Source organism: Rhopalosiphum maidis, chromosome 2, assembly GCF_003676215.2.
Source record: "Rhopalosiphum maidis isolate BTI-1 chromosome 2, ASM367621v3, whole genome shotgun sequence".
NCBI classification, from domain to species: domain Eukaryota; kingdom Metazoa; phylum Arthropoda; class Insecta; order Hemiptera; family Aphididae; genus Rhopalosiphum; species Rhopalosiphum maidis.
Window position 1 is genome coordinate 42,908,510 of NC_040878.1, and position 25,176 is coordinate 42,933,685.

The following is a 25,176-nucleotide window of genomic DNA, read 5'->3' on the forward strand; positions in this document are numbered from 1 at the left end:
CAATATTACTTCCTCATAATCTTTACATAATAGATAATCATTTATTTTAAATCCTGCAGATTCGCCGATTATACAGATTAGATATTTAAAAACTATGTAAGTATAGCTTTGCTATAAGTATAATAAATTTGTACAAATTGAAATATGTTTAATTTTTCATTGAGTTTGCCATAGGATGTATTAAATTTGAATTTAATAATAAATCATTATTACATACGAAAAATTATTTATTACTATAAAATTAGTTATACAATATAACATTAAGTTATTTTTTTGTTCTATTTGTACAGTCAATGCAGAACTAATTTTTGGCAAACATTACATCGCATTTATTATATAATATTATTTTACCTTACCTACGTCATTCATAATATGGCAGTTTACCAATTGCACTCAAAACATTTAACAGTACCTATAAGTAAAATGTATTTGCTATTTTTTGTGAGTATTAATACATAATATAATGGAAATAAAAAAATAATTTCTTTTTCGCATTTTACAAGTTATCTTTTGATTGATTAAATACCAGTTACATTACATTATAATTCGTTTCATAAAATTCCCCATACTGTTATAAAATGTATTATACCCAGTAACTATTGAACCAGTAATCAATTGATCAATAAATAAGTTTTAATTTTCAAGTATTTTAGTACCTATATGTGTTATACAAGCGCAATTGGTATACTTATCCTAAAATATAAGGAGCGCAATTGGTATACTGACCCTAAACAAAAATTTTGTGTTAGTTGCAATTGGTTCATGTCCTATAATATAAGTCAATACCGATGTAAATTGTACAATACCTACCTACTAGCTATACCGTATATCAGTGTGGCAATGTGGTGTAATTAAGTAATAAATTCTAGAAGGAAGTTTGGTGCAGAGAAAGCCGATTAAATATTTATGTAAATGATAACATACATATTAATGGTTAAAAGTTTTTATGATATACAATCCGAATGTCGAACGAGTTAATTAGTTATACATACTTATAAGTATTTGAAGTAAGCAAACATGAGTAGTAGGTAATAGACAATAGACCAAGATTTTACAGGGTATCGCTGTGCAAATTCAAATTATGCAATGATTTCACATTTAAATAATGTATGCGATTATGAGATTTAATTTTTATAACTTATGTAATTTGATAAAACTACTATTTTTTTTCTACAGGGTTCAAGATTAATTTATTCTAGACTGTTTTCAAGATAAATATTGTATTAATATTCATCTTATAGGTATTTAGAGTATCTAAATTAAATAAAATTGTTTTTATTAAACATAGTAATATCAGTATATCTATATAGGTATCTACAATGTATTTACTTAACTATCTTAACTAATCATTTAATACAAATGAAATATATGTTTGGTAGATAAATTAAAATGTATTAGACAGTTTAATAATTTGTAAATCCTATATCATATAATATACCTATATTATATGTCTGCATCTATATTGTGCACCTCATCACTTAAACATCTGACATCATATGAGAAATAAGAATAATGACAATTTGGACCATTCACTTTTTCTTTATTTATTTTTATGTCTTAATATAGAAATAATAAACTTTATCTGTTGATAAAAATATAGAGTGCCTAGTACCTATTTATATATATTATATAATAGAAAATCTGATAATTAAAGTTTATTTTGTATTGTTGTTAAATAGATTGGAAAAAAAATTAAAGTGTATATATTAAGACAATACAACAAAAATACAAAATATTTTTCTCATTTTATTTTTAAAAATTATGATATAATATAAAAAACTGATATTTATTTTACAATTAATATCAGTTAATGTTATTATATCAGACCAATAACATTATCATGTTCAAAATTTTTCATTTTGAGGGCTTTTTTTATATTCTATAGGTACTTTTTTTACATACATAATATTATTTTCGTGTAAGATTCTGTATTTCGTTAGTCAATTTTAGCAATATTGTTGGTGTATTGAAAATGTAAATGAAATATTATTTGTAATACTGTGGATGTAATCAACAGACTAGGTAATTTGAAACATGCAATTTATATAGTTCCATAATGGAGCGAAGGAGAAATTAGTATAGATATCTTGATATCTAGACATATATAACCTATAAATTATTATAATGTATATAATTTAAAATAGCATTTTAATATAATATCTACTATTTAGTATGATAAAATAACTCAATAAGGTGTCGTCAACTATATACTATCTGCATACACGAATTACAAATACAAAATAATTATTTTAATTTTATCGTAGGTATATTTCTAATTTCTATAACATCTAATCTTGGTTGTAAAATTATAAATTCGACCCAATATAGGAAATAGATATTAATATACTTGGTGAATTACTACTTACTTATATATTTTGGTGGATAGTATATAAAACATATATTTTGCATATAAAAAATCATCAAACGATCGAATTTGTATGATTATTAACTAAAACTGCAATATTGTAGCGGCCAATATAAAATAAGTTACCTATGGAATGGAATTCTGAGATAAGAAATCGAATCAGGATTCTTTTTATATTTTTACTGTATGAATGGAGTGGCCCCCTTAACTGTTGTATTGTTCCTAACCAAAAAAATAATTGAACATTTCACTTATACTTTATTATAATACCAGAAAAAAACACATTATCATTAACGTGCCTGCTTAAGATCCTTTGACTTAGAATGCTAAATCGTTTATTGATATTGAAATTTTAAATGGATTTTGGTAAGTCGGTCATAGTTTTTATTTAATCACGTATACCAGGGGATCCATCACGCGGAAATCGATGGTCTGGAAAGCTTGTACAGATTTTTCAATGGAATAAGCTTTGGACATTTTCGAAGCATTCAGATTAATTTTATGGTATGCCTATTTACACCATGTTTAAATGATTCAATACCTCGAATCTATGCATGCAGTTCTACGATAAATCAGTATTAACTTAAAAGTTAATATGGGCATATATCTATCGAACAATCTATCACCTATGTGATAAAAATATACTGGTATTATTATAAATGATGTTTATGACCTTAAAAACATTAAAAAAATGCATGCAAATATGCACAATAAATATAAAAATATGCCCTAAAAAAAAAAATTAAATATGTTTTTTTTTAATTAGCTTACTACTAATTCAAAATATATTCTTAATCAATTTACTGCAACTATTTTAATAGTTTTAAATTTAAATACAAATTTAATATACACAAATATGAGATTTTTGGAATTAAAAATATAGGTACTTAAATATAATTTTGTTTTTACTCAAATAAATTTGTGTAGTCGAACAATATTTGAATACTTAACTTTTGGCATTTTTAGTGAAAATAAAACGCATATACTAAAATAATTCAATAACACTGGCCGTGGCACACCACACACCGTAAACTAAACTAAAGATTTTATGTCATTATGTCCTATCGGTATCACCACACTATTGCGATCATCGTTCGTAAACATGATTATATTGATTAATAAACGTATTGGAGTTATAGTAAAGATAAATAAGTAATAAAGATAAGTTAATAATATAAGCTACACGTTTTTCTTGTTTTCGTTAGTTGTGAAACCAACAAGCAACAATGCCTACCTATGGGTTTATATTATATTTAAGTTATATTTTGGCGATATATGCATTTATTTACAATTTTTTTCAAAATATGCATTTATTCATAAAAATTCCTAAATAATATTTTGAATGTATCTTATTCTATGTCATACAAAACGAATTTCTTACTGGGTTTGCAATGTGTACGGCTAAAAGAAAAAATATGCAAAAGTCATAAACATCCTAACCGTAATTTATAATAATAATTAAATATTAACAATATGATATAATAAATGTAATATTTTTGGCAAAAATGTATTCAACAAGGTATCTATAGTAGGTATTACTATAATAGCAACACAAGAATATATTATAAAATATGCTTAGTGTAATATTGGTTGTCAGACACATGTCTTCGCTCAAAATCGTTTTTCATATACAATAATGATATCATTGAATTCAAATTTAACACATCCATTGTATTGACTAAGTCAGACCTAACGATGAAGTACACTCGACACCTACTGTACAACAGAGCAGTTACCCACTTTCCCTTTTTTATTTATTTAATGCAAAGGATGGTGTCGTATTTCAGATATCAGGTAACCTACTACAAAAGTTTAAGATAATTATTTTTTTTTACTTTTTCAAAGTGAAATATATAAAAACCGTTATTTCTTTTATTTATACATTAATTTTTCATTTTTAGATATAATAAATTAGATAATCGATTATAAAACAAACAAATGTACCAAGCCTCAATATATATTTCAAATATTCTTAATAAGCTATTATATTATTATATTAAAAGATATTTAGGTACATATTTTCTATTAGATTAATTACTTTAAATTTAAAAAATGTTTATTTTAAGAAATCTATAATAACTGATGCAATTAAATATATTATTATATTTTGTTATATGAATGAATATACTGTGTAAATAGAAAATCATAGTTCTCAAGAGTCACAACTCACAATATCTTGGTTATTCGCCTTCTAATAGCACTTTATATTTTTTTTTTTAGTTTTTTTTTTCATATATAGCTGTTTAATGTTAAATTTAACTCTAAGAACGCAACAACCCGCATTTTTATTCGTGGTTATGATATGCAGAGCATCGTGAACTGCGTGCATATAATATTGTTATTTTTATAAACCTCTTATACATATTTAGGTACATATATACAATACACTGAACACATATTATTATATTATATATACTTTGTATAGGTAAATATATAGTTGGAAGGTATCATACTTGTATATATTATATTCTATATTATATAATACATAGTCGGGACACAATGAAAAATTATCTTTAATAAAGAATAATATACTGATGCTGTGGAGACACGCTGTACCTATATATAGTCGAGTGAATATCTGTGAGATACATACAGTCATATCTGTAAAGTATTATATATAATATCATCCAGAAGCTTATTCCTAATTCCTATGTATTTACATTTACAATAAATATTATTATAGTAAGTTATTATACCTACGAACATAAAACGAGCGTATATGCACACATATATACCTAAACGTACAATGAGTTTATGATATATCTTTAACAGGAGACTCAAAACTATGGCCTGTGGATAAGTTTTGATTGGATTATTACTAAGCATAATGAAGAATTCTAAATTTTTTTTAGATTAGATAGAAATTTAATTTATTACAATAAATTAACATAAATCAATTTTGATGTTAATTATTTATTTTTAATAATATAAAACAACATTTATATTACAAAATCCAATTTTATAGGACTTGATACCATTTCATTGATTATTGACCGTAAGTGTTATGAACATTTTAAAATGTATAAACGAACTACAATTTTTAAATGCTTTTAAATTATGACAATGAGTATCTCACAACGACAAATATCAAGGTATCTCCTAGGATATCGCATTCGACAAATGCATTATTACAAGTTTGATAAATCGATACGACTCCACATACAATAATAACACACGGCCCATCATTGGCCATAGCAGTCGAGTACTAATTTCTATTTGTTATTAGTTATTACAAATTTTTATATTACTTTTTTATAGCATCTATTAGAAATCACATAGTAGTAGTTATATGATGTTAAATTTGAGACTTAAAAATACAATCTCTGAGATGTTAAAATCACCTTTATGCATACTACATCAGGGCGATTTTTAATAAAATATTATTTTATACTAGTGATGACTAACGGGTCAACTGTTCGAATCGAGTGTTCGGTTCGGTTCAAAGTTCGAATTCGGTATGAAAAAAATTCGAACCGAACTATATCAAGCATCTTTTACTGTTCGAAAATCGAACTTAAAAATATTTGTCGAACCAGACTTATTACTGGCCACGATAGTTCAAATACCAAATATTTGTACAATTCTTCAAAAGTTATTTTTAAAAAATAAAAATTGTTAATGATTATTTAGAAATAGCAATTTGTAAGTAGGTCTGCAAAGTACATAATAAAAAGTATTGAGTTCGAGTTCGAATGTGACTTAATATGATTCTAGGTTTAGTTCGGTTCTGTTCGGTAGCAAATATTTGAAGGTTCGGTTCGGTTTGAGTTTGAAAAAATAATTTCAAGTTCGGTTCGATTTAAGAAAATCAGGGTTCGACTCATCACTATTTTATACTCAAATTATATTAATCTTATATATAACATGTATAAAAAAAATACGTAAAATATTTTTAAAAAAGTAACAAAAAATAAATAAATATAAACGATTTTATATGCATTTTAATGAATTATAAATATGTATTATTTATTAAAATGTAAATGGCTCTTAGTCAGTCAATTTTGGTTTTAGAGCTATAATTAATAAATCAAAATGTCTTAAAAAGAAATCAGTCTATCCGAATTTTTGGTATCAAAAACACCGGTTGCCGCGTACCGAGAGGGTTAAAAATTTGAAATTTATCAGAAAATGTGTATTTATTTATCTACCACTAGTTTGTAAAAACAAATTCGATTCATTTCAATATAATCCGGCCGAGAAATTCAGTATTCCCTAAATTGGTGAACACACTATATATATTCCTATTAGACGTTTAGATACGTATTTACGGAGCCAAAGGGGTGGTGGATGTCCTCCCGTAAATATGCCACTGCGATAGAAAATACACAAATCAAACTTAAACGTCTCTTATTGTTTATTAAACTCTTGTCCTTAAACGGCATAAATAAAGCTATAATTAACATTTTAATAATTCGAACACTTATTCAATAAACTACGGCGTATCACGCTTTAACGACCAATACAGATTACTATATATGACTCGTAGATATGCGTGTTATACGTAGGTATGGGTTAGATTAAGTTAACTAAAAACTAATATAATCAATTCTTTTTTGAAAGAGAGGCTAATTTTATAACTTTCAAAAAAATTTCTCTTGACTATAGTTTTTTTGAAATAGTTCTATAAGCACGCCTGTAATAAATATGCACGTTATGCAGCAAGCTATTAAATTATATATATTGTAATAATATGTATATCTACTATAAAACTTAAAACTAAAATCGGTAAACGTGTTTATAAACGTTTTGGTCCGTATGTCAGTAGTTAGGACTGTTCGGAGACCCCTCACCTATATAACACGAAAACATGTTTCGCACATAATAATGTATAGTGTATATGATATTATGGATAAACCGCGATAACGATATATTTATACACTATTTGACGGTTCTCGTGTGTAGCCGTACGACATACGTTACATCTCACATAGATATATTACAATTTTATTATGCAATAGACGTTTTTACGTGTTGATGTACTGTATTGCAGCAGCCCACGCGTGCGTAACCACATGTATACCACAAACCAAGTATACCGCGGTACGCTCAATAATACGGCGCGTAAACAAATCGGAAGTATGCCACCGCGTGCAGTATACAATAGTCGTACCGCCGTTGTCGGTCGATGTAGGCGTGTAATAGGTACCTATATCAATCAGCGGTCGGCGGGTAATCTCTATTGGCGTCCTAAAGATCAAAATAATGAATCAATGTGGTCCAGTGAGAACGGTTTTTGTTCAAATCCCTGTACCTGACGAAGTGAGTACGATGTGTCGACCAGGGCCCAGAGTTTTGCCTCCCGCGGTCCGCCAGTTGCCGGCCCCTGCCACGCACGGGCTGTACGGCGCGACAAGCGTATACGACAAACGTATTATGATAATACGACACGCAGCGGCCCGTGTGTATATTACGGTGTTGTCACCATGACGTCTGCATGTGCAGCGCCGCTGGGTGGACGGGCCGCCGACGCGCATTCGGCGTATTTCGCGTACATGCGTGTACACACATAATATAACATCACATGCGTTGTATCCGCCGCGACTCAAACGTCGATAAAACGGGTGGCCGCGGCGGGCGAGTGGCGACATCGACGACGGCGGCGTTTCCGCGTGTACCTCGTCTATATTATATGTGTGTGTGTGTGTGTGTGTGTGTGTGTGTGTCCCCGTCCGAGAGACGCGACGACACCGCCGCCGCCGCAGCGGGAAATCAAAACGGCGTCGGCCTGGTGTTGCGCGCGGGCGGCGGGGTGGAGGGAAGGGCTAGCAGTACAGCGCCCCCTCCCATTGGCCGGCCGGCCGAACGACGCGTCGTCCCGGGCGCCAACGGACGCGTCCGGTGGGCGTGCCGGTGCTCGGGGCGCTAACGCCATCGACGCCGCCGCCGTTGCCGTCCCACGCGACTCGTGCAGTCGTGGTGTTGTAGCGGTGCAGCGACGGCCTCGAGACGCGCGGTGGTGACGATTGACGACCACACCGTAATATATTATCATAGTTCTGTGCGATAATAATAATAATTATTATTATTATTATTATTATCGTCGTCGTCGTCGTTTCGCGTACACTGCAACATATTCATCCGCATAATACGCACAGATCGTCGTACGCGACACAATATCATCGGGTGCAGTGCATTAACGCTGTCGACGACGTACCGCCGCCAAATACGTTCAATCTCGTAAAAACACACACACTGCACCGGCTGTACGTTTCGTCCGCGGCTCAAACCCGGCCCGGTCAAATGATGCTGGACATACTGCACCGGCACGTCGTCAGGGACATGGACGGATTTCCCAGAATCTCCAACTGTGAGTATATTTTGATATACGTTATAATCACTGTTATAGGCACTTCACCGCCTAACGATATAACGATAATATTATTATAATATTCACATTAGCATACCATTTATACGATAATATACACATTACGAGACGTATCGTGTGTGTGTACATCAGTATATGTGCGATGGCACAATACAGTGGACGGGACCGGACACGTATTACGGCTAATTACGACCGCCTTTGACGTTACAAACGAGCAGGTATGGCCTTTGAAGGCGCAGAAGTGAAGCGGACGTCGTTTTGCGGGAGTCGCGCGCGTGTTTCTTCACGGTCGAGATCGTTCAATTACTTATTACCTTATTATTCCGTTGGTCATGCCAAGTTTCGATATATTGTGTACCCGCTATTACATAAATAATTAGCAATAAGTGCAAATGAGAGTGCACCTGTATACACAATGAACCCGCAGCAGTTAAAATCATGAATTATTATATAGCCTTTGCATGTATACGTTCAAGTTGAGTGATTGTAATCGGTGTGTAGGCGTGATTTCATTGTTTTTGTCAGTCGAAGGTTGCGCATTACCCCTTAAAAATTATCTCTACTTGCATATAGTATATTACACGCATTACAAATGCGATACTACTTTTCATCTGACTGTAACGCATATCGCATGCAGTGTATCAACCCTGTCTTGGATAGGGTGGGATGGCTTGGGTGGGCTCCAGACCCCCTCCCAGAATTTTTGTATGTGCTTATAAACATGTTAGTGTTAACTTTATTTTTGCCTGCAATATAAAAAAAATATTATGTTTCATATTATAAACGAATAATCATTCAAGTCAGTTGTACACACCAATTGAAAGTAGAAACAATGTAAATTATTAATGTAATCAAAAAAAAATCGCTATAAAACATTTTTAGGAATCTAGCCCCTCCTCACTTAAAGGACTGGTTACGCCTATTAATTTGATCTAATATTAGCTTTAAATAAGCTGTAGCAAGAATAATCTAATACGTAGTTTTTATATTACACATGATGCAAGATAGAGATAGACGTCATACGGGGTAGCGTCTGCTTAACACTAGTTTCATTAAAAGCTTCCTTAATCATTGTTTATTTTGTATACTATTTTATTTCATCATTGAAGACGATTACGCCCTTAAAGCAGACAGTACAGATAACAGAATAACGTAGTCCAGATTTTAATAGATAGCGAAAAAAAATATTAACGGGACTTTTGAAAAATAATATAAATGTTTGTTATTCCCGTGGTTTTTGCTTTTTACACTATTATAATATAAGCAAACCTTGACACGCGCTGTCGCGCGGGACATTTTGTTTCCTAGAATTAGTGTGATATATTGACTGATTATTTGGTAGGTATTTCTCGTCCGTATCCGCCCTATTATTAGATATTTATAAAATTAGTTGTCTACTAACAATAATATAAAAATAAACATTTACGAAAACGATCAACAAAATATTTTCAGTTACATAACTGCTACAATAATATTAAATATTTACAGAATTATATATATATTATATGTATTTTTTAGTACGGATGTCGGGTAATAAATAAAAAAATATTAAATTGTATATAATATATGTTTTTCTTATGGGTAAGTAGGAAACGCAATTGCGTCAGCCAATATCAAGGAACAATTATAACTATTATAACAAATAGACCTTTATAACTATTAGACTGGGGGGTGAGAGGATTGACACGTTCACGCACCCACAATTGATGCTACTGATATAAATTATATAATCTTGTTTCCGGTGTAACCTCATCTATACGTGTATCGTGTATGCCTACGTTACCTACTAACAATATTCAACAAAAACAATTAAACCTCTCTATATTTATTGAAACCCAAAAATGTTTGGCAATGTACTGTACCGTTGTGAGAAATGTGCCCTAAACGAGCTAAACTCAGTAAATACCTACGTACCTAAATCCAATCACTTGTAATACGACTAATTCAAAAAATATACAGGTACAAGTGTACTATCAAGTAGCAGTATATTAGTATATATGCGGTCAAACATACCTATTATGGTTCATGAATTATACCGGGAAATCGGCGATACCTACCATATCTTTAGGGCCCGTTTCTCACGGAGGCATTTCGTACGTGCGTTTTTCGGTATACATTGCCAAGTTCATAGTTTCACCGTACCGATGAGAAAAAGCGCCGTACAGATGAAATCCATCTCGGTCCGACGCGTACTTATGAACTTGAATAACGTAAACCAAAACGCGATGTAGGTATTCGAATGTAATGCAGTACGGCATACATAATTCTTTGTTATTAGGTATCGGTTATATCATTTATAATTATGTAGGCGGAATAACGATTATAATATTTTTAACATTTAATGCGATACGTTTTTGAGGTGAAAAATATTTTTTTTTTAACCGAATTTTTTCTGACTATTACAGTAGTTGCAATAGTAACCAAATATGGAAAAATTTATAGATATTTTCTTTTATAGTATTTTGTTGACCGATTTTGCGTTACGCGATAAACAGTGTTTATATTTTTATAATTCATTTTGCGTTATACTTGATACATTAGAACAACGATTACCATCAAAAGCATGATGATTCAAAGTTTTTCCGTGTTGCGAAAAAAATATCAAATATTTTTTATATATATGGGGGTATCCAATAATAGCTTTAGGTGTATAAAGGTACAGTTTCTCCGCAGCGTCTAGACGTGGCGTACATGACATAGGTAAGCGTCTAGACGCGGCGTCATGACGCCGTGCTGTTCGACTCTTTGACGCTGCAGGGAAACCGTACCTTTACCGCCAAATTTTATTGTGTAATCAATAACGTTTATAGATTACAAACTCTGGAATATTTGGGAATTATAAACTATTTACAACTAATTGTTACATTTCTGGAGCGCCGCTTCATTAGATTCATGAAGTTTTCACGGATCATTAAAATTCAAATTAAATATTTAATCGAGGAAAGGAAAGTAAAATCGACTAAAATATAAAAAAGAATTTGCTAGCTTGTTGAACCACACTATCAATGCCGTCAACGATAACGATCATGTCCACATAAAGTACATAACAGTGAATGAATTTTTTCGCAGTTCATTTTTGCAATATTGTTATACCTACCTACTATACTACTAACATAAATAAATTATTTTTTCTTATAATCTCCAGTGTCCTTATAGCTTTATTATTATCATTTTTACGTTCAGAATAGAATTTATTTTTTTCTATTTTAACATTTTTAATCTACTATCTAATTTAAAGGTAATAATATTTTTCTGAGCTTCTTTTAGGATATATTTTTAGTTTTTAATTTTTATAATGTATAATAATACTAATAACTTGCTTTATGTTATACATTAGTAAGGCGGAAATAACTGCACATATAAGTACTTGGGTTCGACTTTCTCACTAAGTTATCTGTACGTGAATTTGTTACACAAATTCTATCATAATTTAAATTGAGCGTAATGAGAGAACTATATCATAACTAATGAGTACAATACACCAGTGGCGTACTTAGATCTGAATTTTTTTGGGGGGTTATCCCCCCTCCGTTAGTACGCCACTGCAATACAACATCAACTACCTATGTAATATGTTGTAGATACTTCAAATATGTAATCAAACGCATAGTAACAACAATTTTTAATTATTAGTGCTTCTCTCACAATCGTTTAGATTTTAGAAAATGATAATTAATTGAAATACCGTATACGGCTACATAGTACACATTATAATATGTGATTTAATCCTCCATGTATGCAAACGTTTAAGTTTATATATATGTGCAACAAGTACTTAGGTGCTTTACTAATACTCAAATACCGTGTATAGACGTATGACTATGTATAAAACAAAAGGATCAACCGAGTGTTTTAGTCCCTGCAGGGTACGGAAATTATACAATACAAACATATGGGTTCATTACGTATACAATACATCGTGTTTATGGCGCGATTTGAATAACTTAATATATAATTAATTTCATATTTAGTTCATATAGTTTTAACATTATTCTGATTCTATAAACATGTATAGATTTGTATTTATTGCAGCTACTTTAATAAACAAACTATATTAAGTAACGTATTATCATCGCATTTATTATGAAATATTTGTATCAATTATCAATGATAATATTCCATGTTAAGTCGTATAACCCATACTCTATAGATTTGTTTTTTATTTATATTAAGGAATCTATCAAGTTGCTTTGTAATAAGCTTATAATATGAGGTTAGTGAGAATAAGGTTTGTTTGGTTCTCCTGAAGCGAGTATATGCGCCCACTCCATGACGACCTTCTTGTAAAAACTTATATTGGCTGTATTGTCAATACAAAAAAAACGTATGTATCGCGTATGCACGTAGCACATAGAAAGAATTACCTATTTCGTTAAGTTTTAAATTTTATTTTAATAAGTGGCATGGCCAAACAACACTGCAATAAATTTCATAACTGCCTCCGCGAACATAATAATCCTCTCATCTTGAACCTCTTCACTATCACTTCCAGAAACCCCTCTGAGAATGGCCTACAGATTTTCTTAATTAAACTAATGTAATATCATATTATATATATTATACTGATTTACTATGTGTTATTATATTATTTACTCTTTTTTTCTCTTTTTTATTTTTATAAAATAAAATAATGACGCTTGAGTGATATCACCCACGCCCTGTTATGATATATATTATACTGTTACTGTATACCACAGTTTTTCTCATTGTATTGTATCAATGTAAATGCAAATTGTTGATTTATCAAAAATGAACTATGTTACTTCTAACTCATTATAGTTATAACCTGTACATTTATTAGTAAGCTATTAATTATTAGATATATTATACTAATGATTAAATTTACCTATTGTATGTTGAGTTTTGTAACACATATTTTTTTTTATGTAGCAATCGCTAAAATTTTTAGTAATGTAATGAAATTTAATTATTTAAAAAAGTATATTTTTCTTAAATAGTAAATATAAAATCTAATTCTTCTATATTCTGAGAGGAGCGAAGAATGTATTGATCTTAAAATTTGTCTTATTCTTTTGGAGTACTAAAAATGCTTTAAACTCAAATTTCTATATTTTTTTTGCTAACAAAATCAATATAATTATTAAAAATAGAAGAAGTCAATAATATAAAGTTCCCACTATTATTCTTAATCATTGGAAAAAATAAAAATAAAAACGGAAATTTTTTATTTAAAACAACTTATTTGTGGGAACTTGAAACTTTACCGTATATTATTATATTATTATACGCAACGACGCAATCTTGATTTATTTTAAATGTTTACGGTATTAACCAGTAAGATGTTATTAAATTTTGAGTTTTATAAGTTGGTATAAATTATAAATACATTATACATATTATTATAATAATTAAATATTAATTAATAATATAATAAATGCAATATTTTGGAAAAATTATAATCAACCTACCTTAATACCAATAATTACTAAATGTCGATAAGCACAAACCCAAGGTTCCTCATAAACTGCCAATACTGGAATACAATAAAAATGTGGAGCGGATATCTACAATACTTTTTTATCAGAGTTTAAAATTGGAGTTTTGAAAACATTCGTCTAAATTGTGAAATTTTTTAAATTATTATTATAGTTAAAAATTCATAACATTTTTAATATTCATATTTGAGGTTTGATAATGTTTACAAGGGTCTTAAAAGTTTTGCATATAATAGTTATAAAAAAAAGTTTATCCTAATTTCACAAATATTTTTATGAGAGTTGGAAACTTAAATTTTGACAAGATTGGATATTATTCCCAATATACGTCAGTTATTGTATCTATATTAAAATATACTTGAATGAGATATTTACTATCTTCATTAAGAAAATAAAATACGAATTCTAACTAAAACTGGTGTTCAATGACCACAAACTAATTGAGCAATTAAGTACCTGTATATTTATATACCTATAAATTATGTTTTATAACCGGAAACGGCCGAAACTTATAAAATACCTAATAATAAACTGCCAAAATACGATTGCAGTATCTTTAGGTAAACGAAAAAGTGTTATAAAAATAAAACATTTCGGTAAATAAGGGTCTGATAAAATATGTCTAGCTAACAGGTACATACAAAACTATAAATCAAAAACATTACGCGTTTACACTTATTCTCGATTTTATTTTTATAGCTAGGTACAAAGTATAATAATATAAAATATAATATTATATCGACAATCCATTTGAGTACCTATGTATAGTCTATAAACTAGTAAACTGAGGGAAGAGGTTTTAATAAGATATATATAATCATATAAAAGTACTACACGAGGCTTTAAGTGAAAAAAAATAATATTGGAGGAGGATGTGATCTCTATTATAGTTTTGACAGTTGTATATTTATATTACACATATATTCATAGTTTTGTATGTACACATATAATGTATAAAAAAAAATAACTCGAAAAATATTGTGACTGTAACGATTAGTTTACTAGGTATCAGCTAACGTTGATTTAGGATTTTTAACATAATAAAGCTGCCTAGGCCCTAGGTGATAAAAAATCCAAAATACCACTATAATCTGTAATCTGCATCAAATTTTCCATTTTCGATAAAATTAAGTACATTTCTTGGTTAAATAATAAATTAACATTTTCAAAAATGATTATTCTGTCAGATTTTAATGTTCTAACTTCTAAGTACTTACTCCAATGCATCTTTAGGATTTAATTGATTTTAAAGTTAGGAATACCACCTCTCCTTGCACCTCATAATCACAAACTTTAGTCAGACCTAGTAAGTAGAAAAAATCATTTTACTATATGTTTGATTATTCGGCTCCAAAACATAATATTTTAAATGTCGTTTTGATTTATAATTAAAAGCCTATACTGTATAGACCTTTTTTTAAAATTCAGTTAATAATAGTTTATAATTTATTCAAAAATGTTAATCATTACTTCGTTACCAGATTAATGAATATGATATAATTTTAATAGTTTATAAATATTAATATTATTTTCAAGATTGTATTATTTGTATTCAAATTGCATTATTCAATCCACTCATCATGTCTATTATAACAATATGATAATAATTGATAAAGTTTAAATATTGAAAATCACCTAGGTTATAAAATTATGACTATAATCGTCTATTTGTAGAATGTTTATTACATATATTTCTCACGTTTCGTGCATCAACACATAACAGTTATCTAAGAATAAGTTGTATAACTTCTCTGAATATCCTTTTTGACGTGTTTATTGTTCACCCAAATTATTTTATACCATATTATTAAATACTTGCCGGTTACGCAGGTGGCAGCGGGTCACGTTTACCCATTAAGATACGTCTATATAATATTTTATATTTCACCCGGTTACTTTATCCAAAAACTGATTATTCATCTGGCAGTACAATATTGTTTGATTCTTCGACATCTAGTCTTCAAAAATTAATGTATTATTAATCGTTTTATTTTATATTATTTAATCTTCCTAATAGATATCTCAAAATTAATTGGATATATGAAAAAAATCATCTCTGAAATAAAATATGGGTAAGGTATTCACTAAAAAGACATCACATCAAAATATAACGATCTTTGACCAAGCAAATGTGGTAAAAGCTTTGTGTACCACAAAATAACAAAGAATTACAATGCATTTTTTCCGTGGCCTTTTTAACTTTTCTTCTATCGTTTTCCGTCTATCGGTAACTTCGACTTCTCTGCGTATAGTACTTAAGAGTACAGTTTGATTGTATGTTATACACGGCATAATAATGCTCGTCATGTATATATTATATTAATTGAAATGCCTAAAACGTTAAAATGTCGGTACGTCTACTCAACGTTATGGCCCATCAGTTTTCGGGAGTTTTGACCCCCGTGATCCCTATAGTCGTACAGTATCGCTATTGGTACGTAATACAATGAATTTTTTATGATCATGATACGTCTTACGTTCGCTATTCCGGTCGTACGCGTGTGGTACACGGAAAAATTCGCAAATAAATCAATAATTGAGTGGTATTTATTATTTGTTGTTGCCAGCAGACGGCGACTGTGGCGACGGCCCGGCGAGTTGCGAGGGCTGCGGTTCGAAGATCGTGGACAGGTTCCTGATGCGTGTGGGTACGAGCAGCTGGCACGAGCATTGCGTCACGTGTACCGCGTGCGGAGTCCCACTGGCCAAGTCGTGCTACTACCGGCACAATGGATTGTACTGCAAAAACGATTATGACAGGTAACTCGGAACTATACTACTACTATCGGTCCCCATGACTTTATAAATGCACTACTCGTAATACTATGCGATTCATACATAATATATTATTATACACATATAAAATACATCGTCTGCCGCGACGTAACACTGCATGTCGGTATATAGTACCTATGTTTAGTATATGATTTGTTTCTGTACGCATACATATATACACCCATTATTTTATTGAATAGTAAACTAGTGACCCACAACGTAAAGATCCCGATTTGCAGTAATGCACACACAGTAACTACACGTCTATACCAGCGTGTAGGTAAACGATACGAGTTAGCTCTTTGTACGACACGATCGACGAATCGGTGTTTCCTCGAGACTCCTCGGCCCACGCCGAACGAATATACCAAACTAGCAATGCAAATTTACGTTCAGCAGTGTGCTAATCGTGGTGTTTGTTAGCTCTAACGTGAAAGTGAATTGCGACCGAATACCAATACTAACCGTTTTTATAAAGACTTTGTGGTGAGTACGCGAGTAACGTGTCTTATGTTTATTTCAGACTATTTGGCGTCAAATGCGGTCGGTGTGGCGAGCCTTTGGGAGCCAGAGAGTTGGTAATGCGCGCCGGGCCCAGTCACGTCTATCACGTGGGATGTTTCGCGTGCGTGGCTTGCATGCAACCGCTACAAAAAGGTCAGCAGTATGTGGTCAAAGCTGGCGGCGGGCAACTGTTCTGCCGCACAGACTTCGAAAAAGAAATATTTCTCATGCAACAGACCGTTGGAAGTCCACAACCAGGTATCTACCTATAAAAATACAAGTATATATACCTAACTATAGGCATACCTATTTTAGATTTTTAGACATAACTAAATTTACCTTAGTTTTAACGTGTTTGTCCTCGATATACATAGGTATATATATACGTTTATACTCTCCCCTGCGCGTACTATTATTACCATATTATAGTCTTGTATACTTGACTTCCGATACAAAACTTTCTGTCTAGACTATATGTGACTTAACTAGATAATAGATACTATATTTGAATATTTCAATAAAAAAAACTCATTGACAGGAACAAACACTGTAAGAAAATATGCTATATAATTTATTACCTACATAATGTATGAATTATTAGAGTATTATAGTATTTTGGTTGCAGAGCTATTTTTATAAATAATATATATGTTATTGTGGGCGTATAATCGCAGACTATATAATGGTATATCTCAATGATTTAAAACTTTGCTCTTGTATGGTCTCAAATTGTTAAATTATACAACTGTACAATTTCGCTGCAATATCGCACCTAACAATTATTCATTAGGAATCGTTGGTTGGTACATTTTTCCAATATAAAGATACACACACTAAATTTCCATCGGTCAGTGAACAATGCCAAGAATTGTATTTTTATTTTTAAGTTGATTTAAGTAAATTAAAAATGTAGTAAAATTACAAAAGTTCCTCGTGATAAAAATTTAATAACGATTTGTTAGCGTACAGTAGCTGGTTTTGTGGGTATATTTTCTAAGTAGATAAGATTGCAGCTAACAATTTTGAGTTTTTTGTATTTAGTTATGACATAATATAGTTTGTGTGAGGAGGAATGGTTGGTATGGTATAAACAAATTGTTTTGTTCCGACATTCATCACACAAATGTATACATGTGCCATTTACTATAGTCATCAGTCACAACTACGCATTACCTTCAATTATATGTTTATATGAAATATTACGAATTATTAAATTATTACATTTTGTCGTTGTTTTTGTTCAGATGACAGTTTAACTTTGGACGAGAATTGTAGGCCTCGAGACGGCCGTCGTGGTCCGAAAAGACCCAGAACCATATTGACTTCTGTACAACGACGGCAGTTCAAAGCTTCGTTCGAAGTCAGTCCAAAACCTTGTAGAAAAGTAAGTTTGTGTTGTTATAATAATCGTAATTCATATATTATGTGTATGACAGTTTAAAACAAAGACACATATAAAAATAACATTTATTAAATGTGCATGCTCCATAAGTTATTAGTTAGTCATAATAACCCTTATTTTGTATTTTTTAAATGATATAAGGTAATGATGGGAACAGCCTTAAACTCAGACGTTTAAATCCAACGGGTTTTATATATTTTTATTATCACGTTTACTTTATTTTGCTTAACACTGCAACTTTGATATTATGTTTTATACGTAATTTTTATGATCTGCAGGTACGAGAAGCGCTGGCTAAAGACACGGGTTTAAGTGTGCGAGTCGTGCAAGTATGGTTTCAAAATCAGAGAGCCAAAATGAAAAAAATCCAAAGAAAGAGTAAACAGGATGATAAAAATACCAACAATAATAACGCGAACAATACGGACAAAAATGAAACTGAACACGCTACAAATACCACGTCTAGCGTGTGTTCTGGAGGTAATAAAAGTCATATAATATTATATAGTTGTTTCAAATAATATTAGACATAGATATTTAATCATATTTTAATCAATTATTGACATGATGAAAAACTAATATGATATTTTGGTATGACATCATACACACATACCTAATATAATATTACTAATACAGTATAATACCTATAGCTTATATAAATCGTAAAATATGACTTACGTTAAAGAAGAATTTGATAGCCTTTTACTTACGACATACTAGTATATACTACAACTTAAAATTAGGAATTTTCTTAGATATATTTTAAACAGCTAAATAGGTGTTCATTACGATACCCATCCATAGTAAAAACTAACGATTATTATATGATGCAAACACATTGCTTACTCATTGCACATTTTCATTTAATTTACACCCCATCTCATATCATCTTCAAGTACCTTTTAAACATTGCACTGCCGTAGGTTTCATTGTATCATTCATATTTTTTTTTTAGTGATAAATTAATTGATTATGTATATGTATAGTTGTTAAACATCTGCGTGATGTTTAAAAATTATACGTAATGATTTTAGGAAATAAATAAAGTAAATCTCTTTAGTGTAATATAATATTTGATAATTCTGAATGTCATAAAATGTTAATACGTTATATTTACCTCATTAACCATCAACAGTGCAATCTGCTGCAGGTACCAATATCACAACTATAGGCTATAGCCCTATAGGTATATTTTAAATACAATTATAAAATATTATATAAGACACAGTAACGTATAATACGTATAGGTTAGATACCCACTAAATCACATATTATGGTAAACCGTAAACAAATGCATTGTTAGGTAAAGTCAAGTGTAAACGTGCGTCTGTTTTTGTCTGTAGATCATTACTTGAGCTTGAGTACGCTGAGCATGCACGACAGCAGCGACTCGAACTATCAGAACAGCCAGCCGCTGAACCCCAACATACCGTACTCGCCCGAAGGTAAATAACATTCGCGTGATAATAATATAATGTCGAGAACCGCCGCGTTCATTCGTGAAAGGCTATTGCATTCTGCATCGGAAATTAAACTGCAGCCGCGGAGCAGCTGATTACAAAACGTATCAAACGCGTATTGCACGTCGATATCTGAAATGTGTATATTCATATCGTTCAGCGACTCAGCGTACAAATATATTATGAGATCGTGTTTTAATCATACGCTGCAGCTGCTGCACAAACAAGTTTGCCGCATATTGTTATGATTTTCCGAAAGGCTCGCCCGTCACACTTGTCTGCGCCCTCGCATTACAACCCCCCTCATAACCCTCCCCTAAATTAACCCGATCGCGGGTCTTATTTTATAACACTCGATGTCTTCTATGCGTCTACGACACACAGCGATATTGAAATATTTGTCGGTTGTCACAGGTACGTACACCGGCGAACATTCAGTGGACAGTTTCTGCAGTTCGGACGTGTCCCTGGACGGCAGCACCACGGCGGCGGACGAGATCGGCTCCGACACCATGTCACTAGACCTGTCCGTCCACCACGGGACCCTCAGCCAAAACGTACACCACCCGAATCACCATCACCACCACCACCACCATCACCATCACGTGGGCGGTTCCGCGTCCGTGGTGCCGGGCCAGCAGATCAACCCGATCGACAAACTGTATCTGATGCAAAACTCGTACTTCAACAGTAGCGACCATTAAACAGTATATTATTTCAATTGTATATCGTACACGCCCACACTCTTATAGCGCGCGATTATTATTATTATTATTATTATTATTAGTATTGTGTCATATGGTTACATCGTCCATCGTAAATACAGGTGGTTACCGTGTCGTCAGAAATTGGTTGGACTTGATCCGATGGGTTAGGGTCGTGTCTTCGTCTCACTGTCCTATATTATTATTTATATATACTTACCTTACTTCATCATCAGCATAGTTTAATCTCTTCACATTCACACACTACCCGTTTAATAATATTCTTGAAAAACGTGCAATGTTTACCGTATTCTGTCTGTACCATCATGTATACTGCACTGCTGCGGAGTGTAACAGAAATGCATTTTGTCAATTTTATTCCTATTGCGCCTCGTAGCTCGTATACGATGTCATTCACCGTGCATAGTGCATATTATTATTAACGTCGTATTGCCAAAGTCAAACATGTAATATACTAATATACGTTATTAACTCGATCGATTATTATACCGTTTTTGTATCGTATATTATCTCATTTTAGTCCATTACTAAAGACTTGAATGTAATACGCGATTTCAAAAGAGCCCTCTATACCAAAGTTTACTGTCTCCGAGTGGTTATTTGCTTAGGTCTAAGAAATTATAAGTGTGTTGTAACTTCTGTATAATATGATTATTATTGAATATATGTATATGTACGTGTGTATATACTGTCGTACTGTTTTATTGATGTTAATTGTATTTTATCGCGCATTATTTAATTTGAAATCTATACGAATACTTAATATATAGTAATGTAGTTTCACTATAGTAAAAACTATGAAAATTTACTTAAATTAATATATTTATGTTAGGTATACAGACCTATTACCTATAGTATATCCTAATATACTATAAATATATATAAATATGTACACACACAAGCTATATTTACTAATCAATAACGATTATTGCGTGGTATTTATTGCGGTTATAATGAATAATTTCCATTTGAAATTGTTGTCAACTCATTTTATGTTTACTTACTTATATTTATACGTATGTAATTTTGTAAACTTATTTAGTGCACTTAAATCCACAAGTCAGACAAACGTTTAGCTACCTAGTTACTTAATATGTGAAAATACAGTGTAAACGATTAATGAAATCGTAAATAAAAAAAAAAAAAAAATGCTAATCAGAATATTATACTATGTAATATATATTGTTATTGTTTGTGCTATTAATTAAAATATTAAAAGATATCAATGAGTTTTGAGGGGAAATTTAATCAAGTGACATATTCCAATTATATACAAGTTTGTTAAACTTTCAGGCCTAAATAACAACAAACAACAAAATAGATAGTAAAGACAAGCTCTATATACTCTTGCGAATTTCTAAAATTAGTGAGGATATTATGAAATATTGGAAAATTGCAGACGACTTGTATAAATGTAGAACATTGAAAACAATAATAAAACAATACTTGCTTAATTTTTGACAAAGTGTCAAACTATATTATGTCAAATCGATAGTTGAAAAAGTTTTGGAAATTGGATATAGATAAATGGTATTACTAAAAATCACTTTCAATAACATAATATGAATCTAAAACCACTGATTTTTGTTAGTTTTTTTTAATTTTTAGTTGATTTTAGATTCTGAAAGGAGCAATGAGCCGATGAATGTAATGATTTTACAAAGATGTTTCAATAATAAATATAATAATTTATAATGATTAAATGTCAATTAATATGGTAATTGAAATTTAATATATTTTTTTTGATAAAAATTAAATCAACATTTCACATTGCTGTGAGAGTAAAATGCATTACTATCATAATAATATCATAAATTTAATATATCTCAATTTTGTAAACCTCCCTCCCCCCAAATTTTTTTTTTTTGTATACGTGCCTGCATATCAATGTATCATAAAATAAACTTTGTATAATACAGGTTAATAGACTGTCATGGTTTTTGTTCTCTGATTAGGCTGGGGCCACATGAAAGTAATTGATGCGCTCGTTACAACGGACGTGCCTACTTTTTAAAGCGGGCACACGAACATCGATAACCTAACCGTTAAAAATTCATTATCATTGAGTTTTGTATACTTAGTAATAAAGAAATATAAGAAGTTACTACCACGCGGTTTTTTATAAATGAAACCAATTTTTTTTTTCTTTGGTTCTTTAACACATTAGTGCATGAAACAAAAACGGAATATTAGGTTTATCCAATAAATTATGAACGATCATAATACGAAGTTGTACAAGAAACTACGAGAAGATCCGGCAAAATATTTTAACTACCTACTTCCGCATGTCAGTTAGATCATGTAACGAACTTTTATTGAACACCAATAATGATATTAAAATACCGCTATGCGATCATACAGCCATATGGCCCGTAAATGTGTGATAAACTGATATATAAGGATGAGAAGTTATAGGAAGTAAATTTGGCAATAAATACACAAAAAAAAAACTAAAATATGCAAACAAATTATCTTATATATATTATTATACTATTAAATATCTATTATTTTTACTTAACAATTATTATTATTTATTAAATTATTTTAAATTAAAATAATAAATAAATCATCTATGTAAATAAATATTAAATTTGTTGCATTGAACATTTGAATATTTTCAACGCATAACTAAACGAAAATAAATATTATTGTAACTGAAAAAAATTCTATAAATCAAAAAAATATTTTTATTTTTCTTAATATCGTGACACTAATATTTGACACATTTTATATTATATTTATTTTAATGACATATTTAAAGAAAATATTTACTTACAAATTACTTTTTACTCAGATTCATTTTTTTTTTTTTGAGGCTATCTTGCGTAAGGCTGTATTTTTCTTAAAATATTCGTCATCATCAGTATTCAGTATCCCACTACAATGGTCTTTTTTGCACCTCATTTATTAATATATTATTATTATTAAAGTCAATATTATATGCTGTCATATTAAAAAACTTTTTAATATTTTTATTATATTATAACACTTTAAAAAAATATAAGACACGTGTACAGGTGGTCGTCCGGATAAAAAAGTACGCCCGTTGTGACCACGTGGCTGACGTTCACATTTGAAACAACACAAATTTAATTTGGACGCTGATGTATTCGACGTCCGGTTAACAGGACGTCATAAACGCATGTGCTGTCTCCGTATTACTAACGTATATAATAGCAAATTTGTGTTCAGCTTAACCAATTCTATGCTGTTACTTTATTAGCTTTAATATTGGAGTCCATTTACTCATAATCAAACTTAAAGGTAAGAATATTATCTAGGGCATCACATAGGTTTTTATTTATATTCTTATTTTTAAATGATTTATAAGCATTTTAAAGTTTTAATATTTTATATAACTTTAAATGAAAACATTGATAAAAGCCTACGGAATAGCCTAGATAATATTATTAATTGATATTACCTTTAAGTTTGATAATAGGTAAATTTACTCCAATATTAAAGCTAACGACATAAAATGAGTTCTGTTGGACGCAAATTTGCTATGATGTAGGTACTTACGTTAGTAAGACGAGGACAACACATGCGTGTATGGAGTACTCTAAACGCGCGTTACTCGTGTGCCCGTTCCCGTAACCCATAATGTACTACGACACATGTGGCGCTTCATAATAGATACGACGCGTATCGACGTATTTTTTACAATAAACAATGGTGTGGCACTGTGGCCACAGCCTTTAAGTTTAAGTAAACATAGACTACATAGTACATAGCATAGTGTGTACAAATAAACTTTCGTAAATGGCCTCTATGTAGAATGTAAATCTTTAGTCCTGTCAAGACATGGTATGGTAAAAATTAAACATAATACAGTCATATAATTAGCGGGCACTCTAAATGACGATCAAAATATAAATATTTTTTGTATGGTTTTTCCCAATTATTTAGAAAAATACACCATAAAGACGTATCCTAGATAGAAAAATGACACATTATTTATGTAATCAACTTGATCTTATCGAACCTTTACGACAACACGATAAATACGGCGGGTCTATGAAGTTTATCGTCAATACATGTACTCGTATAATTATCAATAGAAAGCGTTTCAAAGTGCTTAGTTTCGATGGTGTCTAAACGAGAACATCTAACTTTAGAGGAAACAATCAAGGTGTTAGATTTTAATAAAAAGTTTAAAAATTC

General features: G+C 30.8%; 1 protein-coding gene across 3 annotated transcripts; it reads left to right on the top strand.

Moving 5' to 3' along the window:
• The first annotated feature begins 8,289 nt into the window (after positions 1–8,289).
• LOC113551699 (LIM homeobox transcription factor 1-beta-like) lies at positions 8,290–22,541 on the top strand. 3 transcript variants are annotated; one of them, XM_026954097.1, is made up of 7 exons: positions 8,290–8,672; positions 16,714–16,906; positions 17,445–17,683; positions 18,670–18,809; positions 19,106–19,307; positions 20,171–20,272; positions 20,702–22,540. In XM_026954097.1, the coding sequence occupies exons 1-7, from the start codon at positions 8,606–8,608 to the stop codon at positions 20,989–20,991; spliced, it is 1,233 nt and encodes a 410-aa protein (XP_026809898.1). In that variant the 5' UTR covers positions 8,290–8,605; the 3' UTR covers positions 20,992–22,540. The 3 variants fall into 3 exon arrangements, with proteins under 3 accessions (XP_026809898.1, XP_026809899.1, XP_026809900.1); XM_026954098.1 differs by having other exon boundaries at positions 16,717–16,906; positions 20,702–22,538; XM_026954099.1 differs by lacking the exon at positions 20,171–20,272 and having other exon boundaries at positions 20,702–22,541.
• The last annotated feature ends 2,635 nt before the right edge of the window (positions 22,542–25,176 follow it).

What these genes read in the sequence shown, in the direction of transcription:
- LOC113551699 (XM_026954097.1), top strand. Translation starts at nt 8,606, where the DNA reads ATGATGCTGGACATACTGCACCGGCACGTCGTCAGGGACATGGACGGA. An exon ending in ATTTCCCAGAATCTCCAACT is followed by an intron (nt 8,673 to 16,713) that starts GTGAGTATATTT and finishes TGTTGTTGCCAG; the next exon opens with CAGACGGCGACTGTGGCGAC. An exon ending in CATACCGTACTCGCCCGAAG is followed by an intron (nt 20,273 to 20,701) that starts GTAAATAACATT and finishes CGGTTGTCACAG; the next exon opens with GTACGTACACCGGCGAACAT.